The following is a 22345-nucleotide window of genomic DNA, read 5'->3' as shown; positions in this document are numbered from 1 at the left end:
GGTGGTCTGTGGAAAGGTTACATAATTACCTTAAAAACCCAGCGAAAGAAGCAGGAAGAACATGCATACATGGAGAATATCTCGAAGTTAAAAAAGGTCTAAACTCTCCATCATATATAGATTTTGGAGAGTCTAAAATGTATTCTTTACTAGGGAGTTTGTGTATTGCCTTCAAGTGCCCTCAACACAGCAGTTTGTAAAGTAAGGATAACACACGAGAAGCCCTGGAGTGTTATCCCGCTTATAAAATGGATACGATACAAGTGTTTTGATTTTCTGAAAAATACTTCAGCTTTGGACAAAAATAGTCGCTCAAACAAGGTTCTGTCTGTTATAAACATTAAAACTGGAGGTTAACGTTTCCATTTATAAAAATTAAAATGAATGAAGCCTCCGTGCTGGTCTCAGATCGCTCCGTAAACAGATCCGACATAACCCGCAATGTTAACCTTGCCAATCGTGTATTTGTGTTGATAATGAAAAGATACAGAAAAGGAGGCAAAGACAAAGTTCAATATCCACGCATTACTACCGCTGATCTGGAAAAGCCAACAATACAAATGCTTGGTCACTAACAGGCTATCAGTGTGGTTTATGTCAGCACTGTTTACGGAGTGACTGAGATCAGCATGGAGGCTAACATAACAAAATTGAATACTCTTGATCAGCCGAATTACGCACTGAGGCACAGAATTATCGTAACAAACCGTTTACATGTTCAAGACACTGTTTTTAAGTCGATTACCATTTCTTTATGTTTCATCCAATCAATAAAAAACACCAGCTCCCCAAGATTTTGTTTTCTTCAATGTCACTAAGTTGCTAACTTAAATCTTTGTCTCTTGGTTTTGCATCTTGTCATTCTAGCCATTCTACTGTCATGCCTCCGAAAAGATCACTTTTTAATACTTGAAAAGACAACTCACAACAATGAGTCTATTTATTGTGAGTTTAATATGTTGTGTATTGATCATTTATTAATTGAACTTCGGTAAAAATAAGTTCCGTTGTGAATTGTACTATTTAACTGCACGGTGAAAAATCCAACAGCCAATCAGCGTGCAGCATCCAAACATTCCGTTTTACAAATAAAGATTATAGCTGGAGATTCGGAGCTCCGACTGCGCTGGTACCTCACGGATGTATTGTAACTAATTTACATAAATACATTTCTGCTGTAATTATCAATTTAAAAATAACAGTCCTTTTATTTCCCCCTTAGTAAATTCATGTTAATGAAAAGTAAAACTAGAACCGTTCTTTAAAAAAAAAGTCCAATTTTAAAATAACTTTGCTCACAGAAACAGGCCCACCCATCGCATTACAACAAAGAAAGGTAGTTGTAGTCACAAGTTTACATACCCCAATGGAAATTTATAATTTCTAGAAATTTCTCAAAACAATTTTAGGAAAAGTTTTGCTTTTGTGGATGAGGAAAAGAAAAGTTACAAATCTATAATTTGTGTCAGCAATATCTTTTTGCAAAACTCCAAAAAGTATTCATACCCTTTGGTTATTACTGCTAAAGGTGCCTCAACCCTGGTCCTGGAGAGCCGCAGGGTCTTCAGGTTTTCGTTCCACCTTTCATTCTCAATTGCTTAAACAAACCAATTATTTTCTGAAATGGTCAACACCAACATTTCTTACCAGGTCTTTAGCCTTTGATGGTTTAAGATACCCAGAAAACCTGTAGGATCGTGGCTCTCCAGGACCAGGGTTGGCCACCCCTGATCTAGGTGCATTGCCAAAAAAACAAAACAGAACTTGCAACATGCCAGATCACTAGATTTAACTGACTATTTCTATAAAAGACACTGGCTGATATAGCCTTAGGATACACAGATCTGCCTTAGGGAACTAGAAATGAAGAGCAGTTCTTGAACTCAGCATGTTAACAGAAACTAAATCACCAATTGCAATTAGAACTGCTATTAGAAATCATAAAAATGTAAACGGGACAGTAAAGAAAAAAAAAATGAAATGTGAAGATGCTTACTGTTAACATAGTAAATCTCAAGAATGGTGATCCAAGGACACGCACATTTATATATATATAAAAAAAAGAAAAAAGCCTTTAGCAGTTTCAAATCTGCATCTTCTATAGGGAATGTAAAGTTTCATATGCATGTCTCTGAATTCATATCTTCATACCACATACTCTGAACAGTATACAAAATGTTTTGTACTTGGGTTTTAAGCACTTGGGGGCCTTAACAAGGTAGTTCAGAATGTCATAGAACTTTATTGAATACTGAAACTTTAACTTGGCAAAGAGCCCAATATTCCAGTTGTCATTATTCCTTTTAATTAGCATAAAGGAGCTCAATGTGTAGATCTGAATGTTTACATCACTTCTGGTTCTCATTAAAAGACATACCAGCACTGTTCTTTGGGATTGCCCAGATTTTTCATAGTCTAAGAAGAGCTGGTGCTATCAGTTAACAGCGCAATTAGGTGTGGACTCTGCAACCTGATACAAAACTGATCAGATTTCCTCAAGGTTATTCAGCAGGTATTCCTATAAATCTCAGGTCTGTACGATTTAGACAGCCCTACTAGCTGGACAAAAAAAAAGTCAGAGGATGTCTGCTTTAAAGTGCCATTTTCATTGTAGAGGCTGATTGGAGTACATAAAAAGTCTATAGTAGGGATGAGATTTGAGTAATCTAAATAAAATTACTACTTGAATACTTTGATCAAGTTTTTAATACCCGTTCATTTCTAAAACAAATTGAAAAATTCAATAGCTACACCCGAAAAAACTTGGCAATGTATTTGAGAGAGAGGAGGAAGTTAAAAATGATCAGCCACTACAACTGTCACCTTACTGATAGGGAGGCGGGCGCCCTTCCATTACCTAGCTCTGCTATTGGCTAAGGGAGTACATGAGCAGTGAAAATGGCATAAAAAATAAAAACAAAAAATGCAACACGCGGAAGTATTTTGAAAAAGGTTAAATGAGACCACCATGCAATGTAATCTCTGCAGCACAACTATTTCATATTGTAAATCAACAAGTGAAATGCTCAATCTAAAATGGAAGATAACACATAATGTGGCGAAAAAACAAACAAGTATTGCATCTTTTACTGTGCGCAGTGGGCTGAAAAAGGCCTTTTGTTTTGTAAAAGTTAACTTTAATTTGGCCTTTGACTGCAAACTACCCAGACAATGTTAAGCCTTTGTTGTTGGAGTTCTGCTGTTGGTCTCCTACTGATATCGGCTTGATTCCGAAATCAGACTTAATTAAAAATGATTATTATATCATGGAATCAAGTACGGGTACATTATATCTCATTTTTATGTTATTATAGCATAGATGTTATTGTTATCAATCATAAATTCTGATTAATAAACACTAATAAACACTCACTACCAGCTGGAAATATACATTTTCAGTGTGCATTACAGATTTAACATGCAGTGTAATTATATGATTATAAAATGTGTTTTCTTCCTGTTGTTACATTCTGTAGTCTACGTTACTGTGCAAACAACAAATTCAACATTCAGTTTCCACCAAACCACCATTCAGACCATCTTTGGTCAGAAAGTTCAAACTTTGACTACTCCATGAACAGCTCCACGATCCAGTTACTAATTTCAAAGTACTGTACTTTATTTCAGCAGATCATTCCAATGTCTGGTTGATTTCTGATGGGTTGTAATAATTTGACATAATATCCCTTATTGGTAGAGAAAGGCAGTCTGAGGATAGCTTGTAACATGCCCTTGGTAATATTTAGAAGCTAAATGACTTGACAGCTTCAGTTTCGATTCTGAACTTTCTATTTTCAACACCATTTAGTCTTGAATACATCTGCAGCTCAGTGCAGTTCACAACAAGTACCCTCGTTTAGCTAGAAAGTGGATAAGGGCGTCTGCTAAGAAATAAATAATATACAGTATAAATAGTAGTGCTAGTACAAACATGGTATTTTCAGGTTTGGATAGCGTTCAAGTTTCAGACAAGTACTGCAATATTCTTTCATTTGCAAAATTATCAAAGCCATTATGTAACTACAAAAGGATACAGTAGTTGCGGTTAAAATAAAAAAAATGTTGGTATTTCAGGTAAAAAGAAAGTTGACAACACATTTTTCATGCGTGGTTTATTTTTAATAATCCCTGCCATTGTCGTGTCTTTGCAATAAACAAATAGGCTTGTGACAGGGTAGCACCACGGCCCAGGCTCTTACCGACAGGAAGAGAGACTCGGAGTCAAGACGCTGCAGTTCAAGCACACATTTATTAAATACAAACACAGTAAAACAAACAAAACATCAGTGGAGATGGCAGTGGCTTTTGGGCGCCCAGGTGAAAGCAATCGGTTGCATCCCCAACCTCTCCCTTTCCCTAGTCCTCCATAAATCCAGGATCTTCATATGGGCAATCCACAGTATGGTGCCCAAACTCCATACAGGCCCTGCAAAGCGGAGCACCTTCAGCTGTGCACTGCCTTTGTAGTTCGTACCAGCATTTCACTTTATTTATTTTTTCAAAATTGCTATCTGCTCCGAGTCTCAGGGGCGCTATCCCACTCTGACACTACATGTGACAGGGTAACGTCACGGCCCAAGATGTTACTGGCAGGAAATACCAGAGAGAAAGCAACAGTTTAAGTGCTGGTGCACACATTTACTTACAAAAACACACAAAACAAACAGGGCCAGAGGGGCCAACATAAAAGGTTTAAGCAAAACATGACTGACTCGCTTTCCAATTCTGAAGAAGCACCGGCAACTAGTATGGCAGCTAGTGTTGCGTAAGCTTAACTCTGTTTTTAAATCCCACGTAGTATTCTCCCTCTTGCTACTTTGGAATCTGTCATGCAAATGCTGTCAAGGTGGTAAATCGGTGCAAGGCAAAATGCGGTGTGGTACGTATTTCTCATTTCTGTCAACTGTGCAATTAACATTTTCTTTTGCCTTCGAATACATGTAAAATAAGTATTTGTTCGGATATTTGTCCCAGCACCAAAATAGTGATTGCAGATGGAAGTTATTATTTTGCATGCATGTTGAGTTAACACTAAGTCCCACAGCAGTCATTTTGCTGGTTTTTGGTTTTAAAATGTAATTTTCTCCACTCGTGTAACACACATGGGGCTGCGAGTTCATGTACTTTCCTGTCTGTATGTATTAAATATTGCATGAAGCACGGGAGTGCAGAAATAAAGGAGATAAATTACATTATACCTAAAAGCCCAATTGTATTGTGATTATACAGAACGGTATTCTACTTAATTATTTTTATTTACTAGTCCGCAATGTGCTTAGCTGTAATTAGATTAGTCTCTACTCTCTGCCTGAGTGAATGACTGACAGTCTATTGTTTTTCAATTAACCTTTTCAATAGCTGGTGCCTGCTTGCCAGCTGTGCTGTTTTGGTCAGTCAATTAGCATCGGGACTAGTGAAAATAAATACCAGAGACTGTGGAGTTTTACAAAGCAAGAAAATATGGAGTTGATGTTTTGGATCAGATGGTATGGAAGTATTCCATGAAAGCTGGCTCCCGACGGTGGCCTTTTCAGGTGTTTTACAATTTATTGGACCCCAACTCCTGGGTACTTTACAAAGAATGCACAGAGAAGAATTTACCAAAGAGAGAATATATTTTACAGTTAGCACAGGAACTTCGCAAGAAGCATTTGGCACAGAGGGAGACTGCCAAGCGTGTACCCACATCTGAAGCTGGCAACCCCGCTGAGAGCCACAAGAGACACAAGTGCAATAAAAATAAAATTTCAGGCAGCGGTGCCCTGTGTAGAAAGGTGGCGTGTAGAAGCGCATTATCTGTATTGATTGTGAACAGCCTTAGACTCAAGGTAAAGGAATACCATTTTGTTAAAAAAAGAACAACTATATACACACTTCGGTTTTTCACGTCTTTATATAACGTACTCAGTAAAAAAAAAAAAAGTAAAAACTAATTACATCCGACTGTTTCTCCTTTCGTTATACCATTTACCGTTTTTGAATACAGTTGTCAGAAAGACTGCTGCGGGGCTTCTAAGTACGAGCATATCTCCGGTCCTTCTAGTGTTAATCATAATGAATAAACAATGCATGTTAAATAATTCCATACAATCATATCGTACACTTGCCATTTGCTATGCAAGTCTCAGATGCACAGTTTTCAAAGAAAAATGTCATCCAGGGTGAAGAAAGCTCTCATTTGCATGCTTTACTTTCAGACAGAGTTATACCTACATGTCCTTGGTAATTTCACCTGGAGACGGAAATTCTTTCAACCTTTTCCTTTCACGAACCAACCAGATGATTCGCAGAATGATCGACATACTCAGAGTCTATGTGCCTCTTTCAAAACAGCACAAGCGATACCTAGCGAATGGAAGTCCATGACAAGTTATATTTGTGGATTTATTTTATTAGCTCTATAAAACTCAGTGAAGTGTGTTTCCAGTTCTGTATGTTAGTTTGATTTTTAGACTACTACAGTAAGATTTACTTCTAAAGCACTACAAGGCAGCAGTGTGGAGTAGTGGTTAGGGCTCTGGACTCTTGACCGGAGGGTTGTGGGTTCAATCCCCAGTGGGGGACACTGCTGTTGTACCCTTGAGCAAGGTACTTTACCTCGATTGCTCCAGTAAAAACCCAACTGTATAAATGGGTAATTGTATGTAAAAATAATGTGATATATGTATAATGTGAAATAATGTATAATGTGATATCTTGTAACAATTGTAAGTCGCCCTGGATAAGGGCATCTGCTAAGAAATAAATAATAATAATAATAATATAGAAATGGTTCTGAACTGATTTGACCGATGTTCTGTTAGTTCACTCAGATGTTTAAAATATCACCACCAGATCCTCCTGCAAGAGAGTTAAATCAGTTCAAAATGTATATTTTAATGTTCCAGAACATTAAAATATAAAAAAACACCAGAACAATTGCAGTTTTAATTCAAAAACTGAAAGCAGTAAGTAAACCACAAGAGGCTGCATCTGTAATCAAGTCACAGGTTTATGGTTAAAAAAAAAAAACACACACATGGAACCCATTTATGTATTTCTTTAATTTTAACCTTCCTGTATTACTCACAGTAAGCACAACTCTTTACAGTCTATCACATTCATTAACAAAAATAAATCCAGAAGGGTACTGTAATGGTATTTTAAAACAAAGGACAGATTCAATGCCACTTTGTCTAATTTTATAAAGGGCAGGGTATTTTACACTGAGTCTACAATTATTTTTACCTTCCCACTGGAAACAAGGAACCGGCTAGGTAGTTATTATAATTGTGTACACTTGTCAGTATTAACCAGCTATCTGCTATCTTGTTGCATAGAAGAAAACATGCTTGGGTGGTAATTTGTGAGACTTGAGAGCAGTGGATTTGATTCCCCCGGGACTCTGGAACCAACGATACAGTCTGTATCACCATAGTCTCTTCCTAAAATATATTTAGCAGGTTAAGAATGGTTTGATACCACACTGAGCAAGATTTCTAAAAGCAAGCTAGCTCTACTGGGAAACGCATAGCTTTTGCGAACAAGCATTTTTTACACCCTTAAAATAGAATTTAAGGATTGAGTTCAGTTTTATTTGGCTTTTAAATTTGATTAATCTTAAGTTATTTTTCATTTTGCATATCTATGACTTTAAAATAGCAACTTTATGTTATCTTGCCTAATGTAAATCTTAAGATCCACTTTGTATCATTTGTCTGTCATAGATATATTTTTTTTTTTTCACAGTTTAAAAGTACACACTGGCCTCAGAGCTCTGAATCTGAAAATGATGCAAAGTAAATTTAAACAAGCAGATTACATTAGTTAATCTAACTCTTATTTCATATCCATAACAAGTTAGTCACAAGTGTGTGTGTGGGGGGGGGGGGGGGGGGGGGCGGGGAAACACACAACAAACTTAAAACCTTACATGTAAAGGATAAGGGCTAGCAACAGATCAAAACAGCACAGCGCCACAGCAGACATTCAGACAGCAACTGTGGTCCAGTGGTTAAAGAAATGGGCTTGTAACCAGGAGGTCCCCGGTTCAAATCCCCCCTCAGCCACTGACTCATTGTGTGACCCTGAGCAAGTCACTTAACCTCCTTGTGCTCCGTCTTTCGGCTGAGACGTAGTTGTAAGTGACTCTGCAGCTGATGCATAGTTCACACACCCTAGTCTCTGTAAGTTGCCTTGGATAAAGGTGTCTGCTAAATAAACAAATAATAACTCATTTATCACATTGGAAGAGAAAGAAGGTAACTGTATTCTTGAACAGAGTTTATTGACTTTGTCAGCAAGCATCTGTTTGTTTGAATCGGATGGCCAGTGCAGTATATGATTCACATGGGTTATGAGAACAAATGTCGATGCTTCACTTACAGCACTTGCCAACCTAGCGAAAATGTTTAATGTATCTAAGCAAGTCCATGTGTCAGCACACCAGGAGAAACTGCTGAATTACTAGAGGAGTGCCAAAACAAACATGGCCACGGTTTCTGTTTAAAACCCTAAAACATGCATTTTCTTGCACGGCCACATGTCTATGGAAACAATCAGCAGTTACATTATGTCTGGATAAAACCAACAATAACTAAAGTTTTTTTTTTTTTTTAAATCTGGAATGCAAAAAAAAAAAAAAAAAGATTCCTGTAGTGTTTACATTAGCAATAAACATCTCTTATTCAAACAATTACTTACTGAAAATCAGGGGAGGGTGTCAACTTAATCTTTTCTGATTGATTATTGTTTTAAAATGAATAGAGAAACTACCATTCATAGACGGAACATGTCACTAAAATGTGTAAGCAACAGATTACTGGACAGTTATGGAGAAAGTACAGTAATCACAATGCAGGGTTGTTCCTTCAGCCACAAAGCCAAAATCTGCAGAACCTCCAATTTGTGGATGACTTTTTTGACAAATTAAAAGTTTAAGAAACAGCAAAATATGTAGCCAATAGTGCTAACTGTTGATAAAATATGCTGTGGACTTCCTCTCCACCAAGGACTAGGAAAAAGGCTGTCGGAGCACATTTCCTGAAATGTGTCCAGAGCCCACTCCTCAGTGATTCAATCCTTGGCCAGCATGCAGGCCCTCATCAGTGCACAACTCAGCTGTTTAATATCTCATCCCTTACAGTACCACAAACCGGTGATCAGCTCAGCACATGCAATGTGTTTGTGTGCCGATAATGATTCACTTTCCTACTAAAACGTTTTTGTATCTTGACATTCCTTTGGGAACTTTGGGTGGCTTTTAGAAAACTAAGGATTTACCCCTTAGTGTATCATAAACCAAACCTGATGGTAAGATGACAATATAAATACATGCTTGAAGCAAAAATGTTAAAAAAGTGTATTTCCAGAATGTTGGTAGTTGAACAATTTAAGAACACACAATAGGTCCAATAAAACAAAAAAACAAACAAACAAAAAAAAAGGTTTCCTTACTGTATTGGTCGAATCATCTTGTAAGATGTCATTGTACATTTTGAAGGCTTCATCATACCTGTAATGGAAAAAAATACATAAAGCCGTTTCAATTCAGTAATTGTTGGGCATCTTTGTCTGCAAAACTTTTTATGGTTGTTTAGAAACTTTAATGTGAAGGTTTGTCCACTCCAAACTTTACGGATAAAATCATATGAGGTCATGCACACCCTCAGGCACCCCAATTACTACTAAATGCTGGGCTAAACACATCATTATTCACAGTTACATTGCCAAGTTGCTCACTGTACCAATGACTGACATTATATATAAAAAAAAACAAAAATACAAGATCAGGCAGGTTTTACCAGCCAGGGTACAGCTAATGCGGTTAATTAAGCTTTGGCACTACAAATGACCAATTTACCCCAATGAACCACTTCTTGCCACAGCTTATAAAACAAAAGATACATTAGCTTTAAAATAAGTAACTTGTGGAAATTATATACAGTATACCCGGATATTGATGCAACAACCATTTGAAATTTCTTTGTATAAGTTTGGCTTTTATCAAATAGCTTGTATCAGATGGAAATGATGTCACATTAAGATAAAAACGGCCATATAGTACATTTCTTATTTAACTATATCTTAAATAAAAAAAAAAGATATAGGTGAAGGTGCTTTTTCACCAATAGTTCAACACTTTACAATAAATGAACACATATGACTGACCAACAATTTGTAGTTTTAGAAGAAATACAATTAGACAATGTACAAACAGAAGAATAAAATAAATAAATACATGGATAAATAGATTCAATACCATGATGCCTGAAGGAATAGTAGATAGTTACATCACCAGTTCTCTGCTTTCCTGTCAACACATTCTCTGCTCAACTCCCTCCAATCTGGTTTTCGCCCGGCATACTCCACTGAAACTGCTCTTCTCTCCATCAGTAACTCAATACTCTCTGCCCGTGCCACCTCCCCTCTGTTCTAATTCTCCTCGACGTCTCTGCAGCCTTTGACACAGTCGACCACCCTATTCTCCTGTCCTCCCTCACTGACCTGGGACTTTCCAGCACTGCTCTTGCCTGGTTCTCCTTCTGCCTCTCTGAATGCACGTACTGGGTGTCCTAGCGTGGCTCACTCTGTGCCTCTTGCTCTCTTTCGGCAGGTGTCCTCCAAGGCTCAGTCCTGGGACACCTCCTGTTTTCTCAACACTCGCTCCCTGGGTCCCCTCATCTCCTCCCATAGCTTCTCGTATCTTTTTTTTTTTTTTTTAATTTAGTCGTTGCCAGTTATTTTTATTATTTTCTCACAAATTGGAATGGCCAATTATTTTTTAGGCTCAGCTCACCGCTACCACCCCTGCGCTGACTCGGGAGGGCGAAGACAAACACACGCTGTCCTCCGAAGCGTGTGCCGTCAGCCGACTGCTTTTTTTCACACTGCGGACTCACCATGCAGCCATGGACAACACAGCTCTCGGGCAGCTTACAGGCAAGCCCGCAGGCGCCCGGCCAGACTACAGGGGTCGCTGGTGCGCGATGAGCCGAGGACACCCTGGCTGACTAACCCTCTCTTGTATCATTTCTATGCCCAGATCTTCCTCTCCTTTCCCTCCCTCTGACTCTGACATTTCGTCCTGTATCTCTACCTGCCTCTTGGCCATCTCCTCCTGGATGCACTTGCATCATCTCAAACTCAACCTCTCCAAATCAGACCTCTTCCTCCCCAAATCGCTAATCTCTCTATCTCAATTCCTCTTGAATCCACCACTCTCTCTTCCTCCTCATCCACCAAGGACCTCGGTGTCACCCTCAACCCCTCCCTCTCACCACATCTCTACTCTGGTATGCTCCGGTTGCTTCTTTCTCAGCAACACACAGAATTTGCCCCTTCCTCACCGACTACTCCACATAGCTCCTAGTTCAGGCCCTGGTACTGTCCTGACTTGACTACTGCAACTCCCTCCTGGCCAGCCTCTCCTATCCATCTGCTCCAGCACATCCAAAACTCTGCTGCTCGCCTTGGCCTTTCCCTTCCTCTTTTCTCCCATGCTACACAGCTGCTCAACTCTCTCCACTGGCTCCCTATCGCTGTTCGCATCCAATTCAAAACTCCCTCAAATCGCACCATCATAAATGTATCAATCTATTTGTACCACTGAATCACAGATAAATGAGAAATTATGATGCAGGGCTCCAGACTAACTAAAATGGTTGCAAATTTGACAACTGTTTTTTCGGGGTTAGGCATAAAAATGTAAGTATGTATAAATGCGATAGGATGTCTGTCTGTATAAATTCAAAAAACAGCATATCACATGTTTCAATAAACTGAAGTGTGAGAAGGACAGTAACAATTTGATCAAATACAAATGCTTGTAAGTGCAGAGGTACTAACGCCAGCAGAACACGGGAACCCCAGTTTCTTACAACAGTTGTGATGGTGACCAAATGTGTGCGAGTACTGTTGTGTCCAAAATTTAGCGTAAAATGAACAGTTGCATTTAAGAAATGCAGAACAAAGAACAGCAAAAAACTACAAGAAATACACTTAAGGTTTGTGTGTTGCACACATGCCATTAACAAAATGCCCTGGAAATTTAAAATAAAGAAAATAATTAAAAGGGCTGTAAAGCAGCAAAAAAGGTTACCGTACCAAGCTGAAAATTGATCTTTGTGCACTCCAATAAACACCAGTAAAATCGTTGAGTGCCTAAATAAAGTTGAGTCAACGCAAACTAATTTATTTTGTCTGTTGCATCTTGCATCCCAGATATAACAGATTTAGTTACACTGGTTACCGTCAGGAGTTTAAGGATAATTTAATTGCGTAGCAGATTTGGCAGTTAGGTGAGCTGATAATATGTCTTCAGCCAAAGAAGCAGGCACAGTGATTTAAGAATACTGTTACCATAATGAAAAAGGTTATCATCATAACCCTGGCTCCCTGAAATAGAAATGTAACCATTACCTCATGGGTATTAATCCTTTGATACCGTCTAACTTGAATAGATATTCCAAAGCTGCACATAGTGCCAGTGACACAGTCGTGCTCCGCCCCCAAGGGCATAAAAGAGACTGTTGACACTCAAAACGTCATCATTTTTCCCTCAAGACTGCTGCAATAAGACGCAGCGGCCTTGAAGGTTAATGGTTACATTTCTATTTCAGGGAACCAGGGTTATGATAATAACCTAACGTTCCCTTTCAAGTACGAAATGTAACCATTACCTCATGGGTAGACATACCAAAGCTGTTGCAAGGAATTTGCAGACCAACTGAAAGCTACAAGGAACGGCAAAGGCCACCTTGCGCATTACCATGCTCGCCTCCAATTTTATGCTGTAAGGGTCGAGCTCAAGGCCGCCCTCAACACTCTTGCTCCAAACCCAGGTTTTTGTGGATGTACGACATTCAGCCGATAGAACCACGTAAAAAAAGTGTAGCCCCATAACAGATAAACAATTGCTCAGACTTGCTCAGTAGTGTTGTCCGTCCAGACAAGCACGTCTCCCCTGAACCTCCTGTAAAAAAATTCTGCAAGGCTAGAAACTGCCTGCAGGGTCTCCATACTCCTTGCGCTCCCCTGCCTTCCACACGGCACCCCAGCCAAGGCTGGACACATCTGTGGTTATAACCTCCCTCCTGGTAATGCTGCCCAGCGCTACACCTAAGCGTAGTTGAGCGGGCTGTGTCCACCAGGATACAGCCTGGAGACAGTGCCGAGATACTGTCAGCAGATGACCCAGGAGCCTCTGAAATATCACTACTGTGAGCTTTCTGCTGGGCTGAAAAAGCTTCAGACAAGCGGCTATTCTCTGCACTCTGTCCTCTGACAGAGTGGACAACATGGTCTTGGAATCCAGACGCACTCCTAAATAGGGGTCTGTTTCTGAAGGTGCAAGCTGGCTCTTTGCATAATTCACCGACAGACCTAACCCTTGCCTGCGCTGGAGATTGGGCACAAATGAGCCAATTGTCTAGGTAATTGAGCACTCCGATGCCTCTGAGTCAAATGGGGCCAGAATCGCTTCTATGCACTTTGAAAAGGCACGGGGGGCTAAAGAGAGGCTGAACGCAAAGCGAACCCGAGATACCTCCTGTACCCTGCTCTTATGGGGACGTGGAAACAGCCGTCTTTTAAATCCACCGTAGTGAACCAATCACCTGGCCTTATTGACTGCAACAGCTGCTGCATGGTTAACATTTTGACTCAGATATGGATGGACCGGTCTGTCTGAGATCAAGGATTGGTCTGAGGCCACCATCCAATTTGGGCACCAGGAAGCACCTGGAATAAAAACCTTCTAAGTGAAGAGGCTGAACTGTGCAAATAACCCGTTTCTGCAGCAGAGCCATCACCTCCCGAGGCAACACCAATGCGTCTCTTGGATCTGTGACTAACGTTGTAATCACGCACCGATATGGAGGGGGACCGTATCTGAATTGCAGAGAATAGCCGGCATGTACAGAATTGAGCACACAGGTGTCCGATAAGCATTGACGCCAGTACTCCAGGTGACTCCCTGAAAAGTGGCCCTGGGCCTGTGCCAGCAAATTGCTAGTGCTGCTGCTTTGTCTGAGGCTTAGCCTGAGGCTTTTGCCTTTGTGCTTGATGGTGGAACTCCTTGAAATTCCCCCTTTGCGCAGCCATGGGTCGGTTGTGAAACCCTCTTTTTGCAGCCAGGTTCCTACCCACTGCCTGCCCGTTGAATTTAGATATAAAGAACAAGTTTTTATTCGCCAGCCACAGTTCATCGAGCTGCTGTGGTGTGGGTCTGTGACTCTGTGAAAGAGACCTTAATAAACAGCTCTGGTAAGCCACCAAGATGCTGTTATAAATTTCCCAGCCGCGCAGCAAAGGCACCAGCTGAAAAAGCCTTTTTAAGCATGATCTCCGAAACCCGGCACTGTTTATTCGGACAGATAGCGTCCTTGTTTAAAAACGCTAACTTAGGGGCTTGCACCAATGCTGCGATAGTGGCATCTACTGGTGGAAAATCAGCCAAGCCAAGTTTATCTGCCTCGTGCAGGCTGTACAGTGCTCCCAAGGAACGTGAAGCAGCAGGTGCTATAGCCAGGTGACCCCAGGATGAATGCACCTCAAAAGAGGAAATCCGGGTGTACCGGAGGAGAGAGAGAGAGCGAGAGAGAGAGTGAGAGAGAGAGCGAGAGAGAGAGCGAGAGAGAGAGAGGGCAAGAGAGAGCACGAGAGAGAGAGAGAGAGAGAGAGAGACCATCTTCAAAAATTTAGTGTTTCCACTTGTCATCTACAGGCCATGGAACATTCAAAATGTCAAAAGCTCTACTGATAGTGACACCTGAGCTACTAGTGTTGCACTATCCGAGTCACCATCCTCATTAAGGAACTCCCAGTCGACTGCCTCATCAGATGCAGTGATAGACAGCAGATCCTCCTGCTGCCATTCTGCGTGTACTACTCCTTGTGACTGTAATGGCACAGACGGAGCAGGTGTAACAGTGCGTTCGCGCAACAGCTCAGTCAACCTGTTGGGAGACTGCTTCCCAGAGCTTATCCAGCTGCTCAGAGCTGTCTGATCTAGGAGACCTATGGCCCTTTTTTCTCCTCTTAGGCGAGGGAGCCGGCGGAGAGAAGGGGGAAGGAGAAGACAAGGAGGACCATGAAGCCGGTCTCCTACGTGTTGTCCTACTTTCCCTTGGCACATAGTTCTCATGAGAGGATACAGCTCCCTTTAGAGCTGATGACAGAGGGAAGCCTTGTCCAGGTGGAATGGACAGCGAGCGCTCTACAGAGCTGCGCGACACTCGTTTCTCTAATGTACAAGTAGAAAAGGACGCACAAAACTCGCAATAGCTACGGTTGGCAAGTGCCTCCTTATCATGCTCCAGCACCTCTGCCATGCCTGTCATCCGTAGGGAGACCTTTCTTACATGTGTTGCACGAATGAAACCCTGGCATAATGTAACTGCAGTGGTGTGCAATGCAAACCACCTTGAACTCTAATTGCTATCAGTATAGCCTATATTACTAGTATCAACGTATTGAATGCTTAACACCTGCACTTCTATATATTCTATAGTGCAGAAGCCCAGTACACACAGTACAGTGTCACTTATCTGTTTGTAAATCTCTCTCTCTCTCGGTCAGCGAAAGGAAAAATGATAACGTTTTGAGTGTCAGTCTCTTATGCCCTCGGGGGTGGGGCACGACTGTGTCACTGGCACTACGTGCAGCTTTGGAATATCTATTCAGGTTAGACAGTATCAAAGGATTAATACCCATGAGGTAATGGTTACATTTCATACTTGAAAAGGAACAGTAATATAGCATGAGGTTTGGACTGAAGCCTGGTTAGCTGTTGCAGGGAAAACAACATTTATTTCTCAAACTGACCATTAAGAAATGTGAAAGCAGAACGCACAGAAATACTTGGGACTGTTTAGGAAGTGTTCTGCTAAAGAAAAAAAAAAAAGGAATTAAATGTATTGCAGCTTATTTAATTGAAGTAAAATAAAAAAAAAACGTCATGCACTAAATATAGCTCTCATGCTGACAAATATATAACAATGTGCTTGCTGTGGCGTAAATATAGCAGAGCTAACTCGCTGCAACTTAAACTTGTTTTTAATGAAATAAACGGTAACATGGAACCATAAGAGCTGTCCGTGTTACATGCTGTCAGATCAGGACTTAAACACGGAGCTTGGGAGCTGCAGCACGCTATTTCCCATATTACAACTGTACACAAGGTGCTGTCACCAATTCCATACACAACACTTGCAAAATATTAAATATAAACATGCTGAGTTCATTGCAGTCATCAGCTGCATAGATTAACCATTCAGCAGAATGAGGCAACAAATCAGCGAGTACAGACACAGCAAACCTGGTTGTAATGGGGTTAGTCTCAGTTTTACATCAGTCATTTAAGATTGCACAGTTACTGGTACACCTAGTGGTCCCTGCTGGAAACACTGGTACTTGTAGTAAATGACATCAAACACATTAATGGATTTGAAAAGAAATAGCTGAGTAGTTGTTTTCAAACACATTCCCTTGACAAAGGTATGTTAAATACCAAAATGTTGGGAAGTTGGCTCTTTTGATACACAATACGTTTTTATTTTGAGAATACCGTACCTCTCCAAAGCTTCAAGACGCATGCCAGCTAATCGCTTCACTCTGTGGCTACCTTGAAATTGTTTCTGCAGCTCATGAAGACATGTCTGTAGGAGATAAGCAGGACACAGACAGAGTTAAAGACAACACTGTAGAATTATTAGACAAGTGATCACTGACTGACAGCTGCATTAGCCATTGTTCAAAAACCTCAAGGTGACAAAATGTACCTGAGGATTCCATTTCAGATGTTAATCCTTTCCCTTTATACCTACAAATCAGAGATTATGGCTTCTGAAGTAGCAGTCTGCATCTGCCTTTCTGCTATTCAGGTGATATAGATTTGGAATATTTCTTTGTATTACCTCCTGTTTGGGTATTGTGAAACAAAAAAGAAACCCTTTTATTTAACAAATTTACACTATTTTCAAGAAACAAAAAAATTGTCTAGTGTTGGTTGGTGATGATGCTGCTGCTTCTTGGACTCTGAAGGTCTACTGACATTACACTGTTTTTACATCTGATGCCCATTTGTGGGAGGGCATCAGACGTAAATTTACCTCTGTCAGATGTTTTACCCCATATAGCCCATGAAGTGATTTACTGATTACAAAACAAAAGTAAAACACATTTGTGATATACAACAAATATGACATTGATCAGAGGTGTGGACTGGTGACATTTGTGCATTATTGCAAATTGAAATACAGGTCCCATCCCAATCTTGGAACCAAGGCTTTTAATTCATTATTACAATTGCTTCTTGCTTTGTGAAGATTTTGTTTTAATCCAACATTGTCTTAAGATAATTAAACATATTGTAGGCATTTGTTGATCAATAATGTATTACTATTTAAAACGTGTATGTTATAAAATGCATAAACTAGTAAGCATAATGAAAAAAAAAAAGTTTTAGTAAAAGGCAAATCAAAACATGTTTAGATTTTGTTCCAGCGACTGCTGGAATTGCATCCTACTTCCAAGAAAAGCATGCATAAGTTCACTTGGAAGCATCCTTCTACCTTAGTTATTAAGACATTAAATCCTATTAAAAATGGTTTTGTTACACATTAAGAGATTTTCCATGTGCCTTTTACAATTCTGACAATTATTCAATTTAAAAAACATCTATTTAAAAAGCTCATATACTGGGTTTGGATACAAAATAGGCACCTGTCATATGCAGCACATACTACTGTGTAAATGGGCTGTGTCTTACATGGTTGATTACTCTAGAAAGCACATATCTTCCCTGACATGTATAGCGGTGCCTGTACCTCCTCCATTCAAGTCAGTTTCAGTCATGATGGGAAAAACCAGCAAGTCATGATGTGGAAAACCCAGGGGGTTGGTGGTCGCTTGGCAGGTGCTTCCGAATCCACACAAATTAATGTTTCACAAGAAACAGTTGCAAAAGTAATAATCATTGTCAACAGGCTTCCCTGCTGATGGTATATTCATTGAGGAAGTGTGACTTTTTCCCCCAGGTACGATCACTCTTTAAACACTAGGTTACAACTTTGCAGAAAGGTTAGAATTACTAATTAAATGGTTTAATTACCCTTAGACTGAAAAAATGTTAGTAGTGGATCTTTCTGGGAGTAGTAGAGAGGTGGAGTTCTTTCCTAGCCCTGTAAACCTTTTAGACTTTTCCGTCCCATCTTAAGTTTAAAACGCTCCACTTGATGTTTGAATAAAACCTTTGAATATGTTCCTACAGTTAATGCTGTTCTGTAAAGCTGCCTGGCTTAGCATGTGCCTTAAACCCCTCAATCTTACTTTACTAACTTTAACTCCCTAGGCGAACGGACAATACTATATTTCATGTAAAACTTGTCTCTCCCTAATCCCGAGCTGACTTCACCTGGATCTATTGAAATCAAAAGAAATTCCAGTTTTAACATTATATTATACCACATGTGTGAGGGGATAACCAGTGGTTTTAAAATGATAAATTCCAGTTAGAATAAATCATTTAATGACTTCATAAAACAGCAGAACTTAACATTGTCTCATCCCATTTGATTTCAGCATTTATTTATTTACGTATTTATATTTTAAAACAGATGTGCTGTCTAGTCTCCTTTTCACTACAGCAGTTGCTGCTTTGGTTTTAAAGGGATTGTAGTTGACAAATACATTTTACCCATTTTGCACTTCAATTAGCTAAAAATGTGCACTTTTGGAAAAACAAAAAACCTCATGTAATATCAAACATTTATTTTCATTTTAGAACATGATATCTGGTACTATACTAGGCTGAAGAAAGTTCTCAGTTCCATGCCTTGCTTTCGGCATGTTACTGTATGAAAGCATGTCAGACAACAGCCAGGAAAGAGGCAGTTGAAGGGATGGGGACAATTTCATCCTCCAGGTGAAATGGCCAAAGAAATACAACACTATCTGGAAGTACGGCTTGCAAAGAGATTTCCGTAGCCTAGTATTAGTACTAGATATCAAGTTTACTATAACTCAAAATTGCACGTTTGAGACCTATACAACAAATGGAAGTGCACAACATATACTTATTATTTTGTTTGCTTTAAAATCACTTTAAAACGATAAACTGCATTTTAAGGTCAAGTTTAAAAAAAAAAAAACACACAAGTAAGGATTTATTCCAGTCGACGCCGCTTTATCGGGATGCCTCGGGAGAAGTAAAAATATCCAGAATAAGCGACTGTCCTAATTAAAAGGAGAGGCATTTGAGACAATCTTAGTCGCACTTGTTTCTAAATTAAAAAAAAAAAAAAAGAAATTACATCACCTTATGATTAGATGTTAAATACATAATTTAAAATAGAAGTCAACTGTTTTTTTTTATTCCTAAACAATATGGTTATTTCTTCATGAAATGAAAAAGAATGAAATCACATCTCATCACAAGGCGAGGCACCTGCGATGTTGACACGCCAACTTTCTTTGCAACAACAGCCTGAGAAACCACAGGAGACTCCAGCTCCTTCAAGAGTTCAAATTGGATTACGCAAGTCACAGTGTAATCACGTACTCACTGCACTGTGCTACGCAAACCCATACTGATCGGAAAAGCGATCTCCGTTCATCCATTTGAAAATACTGTACCCCAATTAAACAAAGTGACATCCCAATTAAATGACATAAATAGCATTGGTAAAATGTCCCACGGTTGTATCCCATTTAAGCAGAAATCCAGATTATCAGTATCCCGATTAGGCGGCGCCAACTGTACTAAATTACTAGGAGGAATACAAATGTATACTTTCCAACGGTAGCTAGTAGTGCTGCTGCAATTAAATGAAAAATCTATTCCATTCCTCATATACATCGATATAAATATTGGATAATCGATTACATATTTACATTGTTGTAACGCACAGTTAACATTATTTAAGTTTATCAAGGAAACTGCACCGAACGCCCTGCCTTGCTATTTAAAGTATTTCTGCCAAAGACAAGCAGTGGGCGTGTTCTTTTCCTGCTGGTGTTAACTAGCATCTGATTTGCTGGTCCTATCCAACCAGCGAATTAGTTCTGAAAATGCTTTGTAAATGCGCACTCTCTGTGTGTTCGATGCAAACAAAAAACGCGCTGCCTTGGATCCAGAGCAGGAAGACAGGCTTGTATTCCTGGCCTACATGTAAATAAATTGTGCAGATCGAAGAAAACTGACTGTATATAGTTTGCGCTTCTTTGGAGTTTCAAAATTAACTGTTAAACCTGGGAGCAATACTGTTTTTTTTGTTTGTTTTTTTTTTTTGGGGGGGGGGGAGGGGGGGGCACATTGTATACATATAAACAAGCACAAGTGCTACAGTTCTACATCTGCATGAAAACAAAACATTAGAAAAGACCACAACAATCACAGAGCAAAAAGTCAAACTAAACTCAGACAGTAGTCCAGAACAAGGACAACAAAACTCAAATATAGTCTAGCTAAGTGCGTGTTTTTCACGGGGGGGATTCCAAGTATGAACGTGTGCATTAGTTATCAAATGTATTTGACAGAAATTAAGTCTTTGATTATTAAAAAAAAACATAAAATAATTAATTCAGGGGGGGTAAAAATTAGTTGTGCATAACATATGAATACATCACCAGGCAGTACAGTTTTAGCTGCTGTATTTTCATCCTTTAAATACTGCAAAATATAAAACCCAAAAAACAGTAAAAATACTATTTACATCTGGCAACATCTAGAAAACATACAAAGTTGATAAATACAGATGGAGAACAAACCAAATCACCAAAAATTTATCAGATAAAGGTTTTCCACAACCTAGAAACTCGGATGTCTGTTTTGGCTTTATAAAAAAAAAAAAAAAAAAAAAAAAAAAGGGTTCAGTTATAAAACTTACCGTAGCCAAGTCATCCCGACTGCAGTCCAGGGCAGCGATCATCACTTGCTCATAAATAATCCAAACTGGGGAAGAAGAATATGAGTTCTGTTTTAGTGCAAGCTTAATACCAAACATGATCAATTATTTATACCATTCTTTTTTCCTCACTATAAGTAAACCATTAAACAAAGTGCGATTTGTTTGAAGATCATCTGGAAAAAATAAATGGTACACTGAATAGGATTAATTATTTAAACTATAATAAATTACAACTTTCTTTGCAGGTAGACAGACATGGAGGAACTGCTTAGTTGTAACAAAATAGAACAGAAGCCCTTTGATAAATAAATAATCTGCAGCGACTGGTTACTGGTTAAAATGTTGCAGAACTCATCTATCTTTCTTTTTTCAGGCAAAGAACAAGACAAGGATAGGGACTTAATGCCTTAAATGCAGATTTGTGTTTGCAAAACTAGCACCGCATACTGCCACTGGAAAGATCTAAAAAAGGATTTTATATTTCTAAATGGCTTGGATCAGCACCTTTAAAAAGCAAATATGCTACTACTCTTTTCTTGTTGCTTTACCTGAATACCAGTTATCACAGAAGCATGTAGAAACCAGTTGATGTGCATATGCTGAAACAACTGAACTACAGAAACTTTCAACTAATTGCATAACTGTACAGCTGACGTGTGCCTAGTTTTAAAACAAGCAGAAAAAAACACCAACTGCACTGAAGCACAGCCTTCGCTGCATTATTCTGCGCTTACATTTTAAAGTGTTTATTGTTAGGTTTTCAGTGTTCCCACAGGGTGTCCTGTTTGTTTACAGACAAGCCAGGTTTTAATAAAGCACAGCTAATTTTCAGAGGAGCCCTGGCTCATCTTGGGGGGTAGAAAAGTGCCTTACAAACTAAAACAAGCAATTTAATTCTATTGACAAGCAGGCAGTCGGGTCTTGCAGTAAGAAAGGTGCCAGGAGATCCTGGTTCTGAATGCCTCAGAGCAGTGAAGCATGCTGTGGGAATATTACCTAGTATTATTGCCTCATTTCAAACCCTGTTGAGAAACTAATTACTTGCATAGTTCAAGCCTATTCAAAATGTGATATTTTATTAGAGACTCTCCTATTTAAGTAATCCAGTTCTTCACATTCAAATCTACATTAAATCTGTGTTGCAAGATGGTGGAGTGCATAGGCGGCACGTATAAGAGGCTTGGGGAGGCTAAGCTTCCCCCAAATAAATTGCCCAAATTGCCCCTCATAAGAAATTGTTCTGACCAACACAATTATTTTTTTTTTTTACCGCAAACAGGCAAAGCAGGTCTAACAAATATATTTCTCGATTTCCTACTGCGCAACCGCCAGATCGCTAGGGCAGCTGGGATATCAAAACCAACACTTTAGACTAAGATACAGGATTTACTTGTATTTCAATGTCATTGGAGGAGACAATGCTTGGCTGGTTTAACGTCAATTCTTCCCGCCGATCT

At 39.4% G+C, this 22345-nt stretch overlaps 1 protein-coding gene across 1 annotated transcript in view; it reads right to left on the bottom strand.

Moving 5' to 3' along the window:
- Nucleotides 1-22345, bottom strand: part of LOC117394857 (ER membrane protein complex subunit 2-like) — a 58176-nt gene that overhangs the window by 27947 nt on the left and 7884 nt on the right. The window contains exons 3-5 of the mRNA XM_033993513.3: nucleotides 20868-20932; nucleotides 16552-16637; nucleotides 9436-9493 (exon numbers count right to left, since the gene is read on the bottom strand). Of these exons, the coding sequence (XP_033849404.2) occupies nucleotides 9436-9493; nucleotides 16552-16637; nucleotides 20868-20932 (209 nt within the window). The remainder of the gene's footprint in view (nucleotides 1-9435; nucleotides 9494-16551; nucleotides 16638-20867; nucleotides 20933-22345) is intronic.

Source organism: Acipenser ruthenus, chromosome 3 (genome assembly GCF_902713425.1).
Source record: "Acipenser ruthenus chromosome 3, fAciRut3.2 maternal haplotype, whole genome shotgun sequence".
Lineage (NCBI taxonomy): Eukaryota > Metazoa > Chordata > Actinopteri > Acipenseriformes > Acipenseridae > Acipenser > Acipenser ruthenus.
Note: the sequence above shows the minus strand (reverse complement) of the source record. Positions and strands in the feature narration are given on the sequence as shown.